The 6,000-nt window shown below is 43.6% G+C and overlaps 1 protein-coding gene across 3 annotated transcripts in view; it reads left to right on the forward strand.

Annotated features, from left to right (window-relative positions):
- Positions 1-3,588, forward strand: part of KPNA2 (karyopherin subunit alpha 2) — a 557,358-nt gene extending 553,770 nt beyond the window's left edge. For all 3 annotated transcript variants that reach the window (XM_044080878.1, XM_044080877.1, XM_044080879.1), the window contains exon 11: positions 3,316-3,588. In XM_044080878.1, the coding sequence (XP_043936813.1) occupies positions 3,316-3,405 (90 nt within the window). In that variant the 3' untranslated portion in view covers positions 3,406-3,588. The remainder of the gene's footprint in view (positions 1-3,315) is intronic.
- The last annotated feature ends 2,412 nt before the right edge of the window (positions 3,589-6,000 follow it).

Below are 6,000 nucleotides of genomic sequence, written 5' to 3' on the forward strand. Positions count from 1 at the left end.
TGCTGCTAAGAGTGATCCAGAAAGTCATTTCCTTGGGAAGCAAGATGATTCTTATTGCCCCACACTGGCCTTGCCAAGTCTGGTTCTCCTTTCTTAATCAGTATGCGGTGGACCGTCCTTGGACTCTGGATCCAGCACCAGACCTACTGACATGTCGGGACAGTCCCATCCCTCCCTGAAGACCCTCAGGTTGACAGCCTGGCTACTCCACTTCCATCTTAAATCAGACTTCATCGTTTTTCACTTGAGTTGGTACATATTTTATCTTGTAATTCTTCTACCAGGAAGATTTACTCCAGCAAGTGGAAAAGGTTTTCAATTTGGGCTCAGGCCAAGGGACTGGATCCCTTCACAGCCCCATCCCTGCTGTCTTAGATTTTTTTATCCACTCTTTTTCAACAGGGTTCTGCTCCTGCCACCATTAAGGTTCAACTGGCCGCTATCTCCAATTTTCATACCTCTCACGAACCTTCTCTCATGGCGCATAAGCTATGTAAGGCCTTTTTGAGGGGCCCAGTGTTGCTTCGGCCTCCTGTCAGAACCCATCATGCCATGTGATTTAAATTTTAAGGCCCTGACATTATCACCTTTCGAACCAGCTGCCACCTATCATGCCATGGGATTTAAATTTTGTTACAGGCCCTGACCTCACCTTTCGAACCAGCTGCCACCTGTGATTTAATATTTCCGTCTTGGAAGACTGCATTTTTAATAGCTATCACATCAGCCAGATGGGTGTCGGAGATTCAAGCATTGTCCATCAAATTCCTGTATTTAATATTTTATAAGGACAGGGTTTCCTTGAGATCCTTTCTTTCTGAAGATAACCTCTGCCGTTAACCTCAGTCCATTGAGCTGCCAGTTTTCTTTCCTCAATTTTCCAACAAGGCAGAGTAAGTTTCATCAATTAGACGTACACAGGTAGCTTAGTTTTACTTGCACAGGACTAAACCACTTCGTAAGTCTGACCAACTCTTGGTGTCCTTCTCGGAAAATAGAACGGGTTTCCCTGTTTCCAAGATTACAATTTCCAGGTGGATTTCTGACTGCATCTCCTACATTTACTCTGCAGGCAGTGTTACTGTTCGTTGTCAAGGCTCACTCCACCAGGGCTGTTTCGGCTTCAGTAGCTTATCACTCCAGACTATCCTTGGATGAATTTTGTGCTGCGGCCACATGGGCTTCTCCCCACACCTTCATTACTCATTACAAATTAGATGTGGCTTCTAGAGGCCAGGCTTCCTTTGGTTCCACCGTTCTCAGGAGCATCTTCCATTGAGCCTCCCAGGATAGAGGTGCTAGGGACGCTGTCCTGTGAGTAAGAATGTAGGTGAGATTGGACCACATAACATCTACAAGTTATATCACCATAACACTATGTATGTGGTCCATCTCGCCTCATTCTTGCGTTCCCTCCCACCCCCCCTAGAGGATTTGGAGGTGACATTTGTTTCAGGACCTTTCGGTATTGGTTATTTTTTCTTTGCTGCCCTGGTTAGTGTTCTACTCTTCTGACTGTGGTTGTGCATGAGGTGTGACTGAGCTGCTGCAAACTAGATCTGGGGTTGTGGAGCAGTGCAACATGGGATACCAGGTTAGCCAAGCCAATTAGAGACTTCGTGCTAGAATATAAGTTGGCCGAGTCGGAGCCGATGTTCGGCTCCGAACCCGTGAGTAAGAATGTGAGAGATGGACCACATCAAGCGTTATGGTGAGTAAATAACTTGTAGTTTGTAGCCATTACATCTACCGGAAGAATCTCAGAATCGCAGGCCTTGTGTATAAAGCGGCCCAGTTTAGTTTGTAATAGACTATTACTTCAGACAAATCATTCCTTAAAGTTGATTCTGATTTCCATTCACCAGACCATTGACCTTTCAGTCTTTCCAAATTACTCCTGTAGGAGTATTGCATTCACACCCTAGATGCGCACAGGCAATTTAGTTTTACCTAGACAGGACTAAGCCTTTTTGTAAGTTTGAACAGTTTGTAATCTCCTTTTGTGGGCCTAGAATGGGAGAAGCCCTGTCCAAAGTCACATTGTCAAAGCGACTGCCTACATTTAATCTATTCTGTGAACAATAGGCCTATACCAAGGGATAAATCTCATTCCACCAGGTATATGGCAACATCTATAGCATTCCATTCCAGGGCTTCTGTGGACAACTTCTGCACACCAGCTACTTGGGCTAAGCCTCTTACTTTTTGTTCTCCAGAGGGAGAGCTTCCTTCGGCTCAGTGGTACTTGGGGAATGTTCTTCCACAAGTGCCACCCAGGTTCCTCAAGGTAGCTTGGAATTCTGTCCCATACGTGATGAAAGGAAAGATTAACGTCTGTTGTCTTACTATAACATTCCATCTGTGTTCTTTCATAACTTCCTACCCTCCTAGCTCCTGCAAAGGCTCCTGGGGGATGCTTTGGGTCTGTGGTGCCTTGGGGTATCTGTGCAGAAGTGGCCTCAGCTTTACTTTTTTCTAGCAAACTATCTGAAGGGCATTCGGGGTAGAAACTTGACTTGAGTTTTTTGGCTAGCACGAGCTTGCTATAAAAGGCAGACTCTGTTCAAAGGGCTCAATCTAACCCATACATGATGAACATTATGGTAAGACTTAACCCTTTAGCATTATTGTGAAAGTATTGCATTTCACCATTGTAACCTAGGCCCTGTTAAGTGAGCCAGTTTTTTTTCCAGAACTGCACACTAGTCTGACCTGGGCTTGAACTCTAATGAAGCTTTGGTTTTAAACCAGGTTTATTAGGCCAATTTCTTTACCTGAAAATGTTCCAAAACTCCTTGAAGCATTTTAAGTGCCTCTGCTATACCTCTCTGAAAGTACTGTTGTGCATTCTAGCCAACTGGTCCATATGTGGATCCCCCACACATGCTGAAAACTAAAAGCTGCTTAACTTGCTACTCTTCTAAAAACTTGAGCTTTATCTGCTGCTTCCAAAGGAAAAAAAGTCCTTGAATTTCTTTTTCCGGGAGTTCGTGCCCTCCTGACTAAACTAACATTTCCATCACGTGCTCCTGTTGCTCCCTACCTGCTGTAGCTCAGCCCCTCCCCAGGCAATGCCACCTGGCTACTATGTATAGCTGTCACCACTTTAGAACATTACATACACTTCAAACTGTAGAGAATTTAAAGCACATGTTTGCCCTATTTGAACAGTTGAACTATTCCTGCTATTTAGATTAATCTAGGCTGATATATGTAGGGTATGTAAAAGCACTGAAATTAACAATTAATATTGCTGTCTGTTTTACAGCTTATTGCTATTATTATCAAGAAGCTCTAAGAACTTTTCTCTTTTAGGAGGAAGATGATCAGACTGTTGCACCAGAGTCAACATCAGAAGGGTACACATTCCAAGTCCAAGATGCACAAGATTCTTTCAATTTCTGAGGACACTATCTTGCACAAGCAAGCTTTCATCTGTCATTTCATTCTGTACTTGGCACTTTCTTCACTGATTTATACTTGAACTGTTTCTAAAAATGTATATGTGAAATGTACTGTGAACACTTGTATCGTCTCTCTCTATGTATCTGTGTGAAATGTGTAAATAAAATACTTTTTTAAAGTTAATTTTCAGAGACAAACTACTATTGTAACTTAAAATTAAGCTGTTAAAGAATTTGATTAAGAATTTATGAACTCAGTGAAGTTATAGCATCAAGTTGAGTGCCTGTATTGGTGCCAATGACTGGGCTGACAAAGTGAAATGTCAACTGAAATTCATATGTCAAGACTTGAGCCAAAACGCAAGGTATTAGGCATGCAGGGTTCTCTTGTCTTGTAGCAGTTAGCACTTCTACAGTGACCCCTTTGACAATTAGTTGTAAATGAGGGATTAGCTGAAGAGCTATGCTTTAGTGTGGTACTAGAGCCTTCTGCTAAAAATGGCGGTAGTCACATCTTCACTGCTCAACTAGTTTGCTAATTTTTTGTGGTTTCTAGTGAAAGTACAAAGTTTACACCCAATTATAATTTAGAGAGGGAAGTTCCTCATGCTTAATCTGTAAAGTCAGAACCCCCGGACTTTTTCAGCTTCACAAATACACACCCCAAGACTTGACACTTCAGCCCTTTGCCAAGCCTAAACAGCTGACTCCTGATGAACCTATTGGCTCTGTTCTGCTCTTGCAGTATTCTTTACATGAGGGACATTGCCGTTCAACTCATTGCTGGCCAGTCTTCAAAAGTCTAGTGCCTAGGATGCATGCTACATCATATGTAGGCTAGAAGTGATTTGTGCACTTGCCATCCTCAGAACTTTGCCACCAGACAGAACATGCTTCCCTTGCGTATGGTCTGTCAAGGGGAAATCTGTTCAAAGTGCCCTGTTGGGTAATCCTTGTGTCTTCGGCTTAATGTCAACAAAGGGCAAATGTGATTGTGGACGTCAGATTTCACACAAGGCCATCAAGTGTCCTTTTCTCTTGGGCCTTCCCACAACCACAAGGCCTGCCTTATCTGCCAGTCTTGCATTTGAAAAACCATTAAGCTTAAGTCACTATTTATATGAATGTTGTGTGTGTGTGTGTGTGTGTGTGTGTGTGTGTGTGTGTGTGTGTGTGTGTGTGTGTCTCTTTCTATGTATATCTAGATCTTTCCACATCTTTCCAGAAAGATGCACACCTTCTTTCCAGAAAGATGCATATATATCTTTCTAGATATTCTGTCTGTCTCTAGATAGATAGATATACATCTTTCTAGATAGATATGGATGGATCTCTAGCTAGAAAGGGGTCTCGGTGTCTCCAGGGCCAGCCATCCCCCAGACCAGTTCAGAGATCTGCTGAGGAACAGGATAGAAGCCCCATCCTTGAATGTACTGCAGGCATCCACCTCAGATGTCCATTTTGACCCATAGAAGGATTGCAAGTTTTCTTTCACAGCATTTTCACTGCTCTCATGTCTCCGACCTCTCACTGGGGGTTTCAGTCCCTACATTTGCCTGCCTGATCCTTCACAAAAGATTTGGAATAATTTTTATGAGGCTTTTCTGAGTCACTAGCTTACTCTAGTCTTCCTCTTCCCTAAGGGAGAGACTAATGGAATGGATACTCTAGTAGAAGAGATTTTTCTGTGACGCTGACCAGCATGCAAGAACACTTCAAGCAGGAAAAGCACTGAAATCTAAAAAAAAATGCTATGATCTTCTGACATTGGCTAAGTGAACATGGGCAGTAAGTGACATCTGCATGCACCAGTTCTCAACTTCTCTGCGCCTCCATTTGAATGTCAAATGTTTTGCCAAACCAGCTGTCTGATCTAAAACTACCCTGTTAGATGTTTTGTCACTGCATGCTTGTGTAAGTTAGTGTCATTTACGAAAGGAAAGTAGGTCCAGTTGTCGGATCCCCATAAAGATGCCCACGAGGTTTGCCCTTTTTTGTTTTGGGCCTATGCATTAAGCCATGCTTTATCTGCCAGACATTCATTCCAAAAATCTTGCATAGCCATCTGCACACATTCATATTTAGAATCTGCACCAAGTGCTTAGCCTTTGGTATGGAGGGGCTTGTTTGGTCACCCTGTCGAGCCATGGGTATGGAGGGGCTTGTCTGGTCACCCTGTCAAGCCACCCAAGAAAAGCCAAAAGCACTGGGCATGAATGTATAGCTGCACCTGCACCACTAGCTGTCCCTCTTTTGGTGCATAGTTCTGCCAGGCTGACATCTGCCACTGTCAATATGAGTGTAGCGGGTGCCAAGCAGAAGGCACATCCTCTGAGCTTATGCAGACTTGTACTTCAGATGGCGAGGGGGGAACCCCTGCTTGTACCAGCCACCTAGATGGATCCCTCCACTACTTTGCAGGTTAAAGGACAACCGTACCCTCTGACTAAATGAAAATTTATTTCATCATGGATGTTCATCGTGCATACAGCTGCAGTCATAACATATGGGTTCTCCTGCCATCAGGCGGGTCCTCTGTCGGCCGAATTCCAAAGTCTAGGTCCGGCGTCGGTTGTCGCTTCTTCCCGACACAATT

Source organism: Protopterus annectens, chromosome 8.part0 (assembly GCF_019279795.1).
Source record: "Protopterus annectens isolate FY-2018-M chromosome 8.part0, PAN1.0, whole genome shotgun sequence".
Classification (NCBI taxonomy): Eukaryota; Metazoa; Chordata; order Ceratodontiformes; family Protopteridae; genus Protopterus; species Protopterus annectens.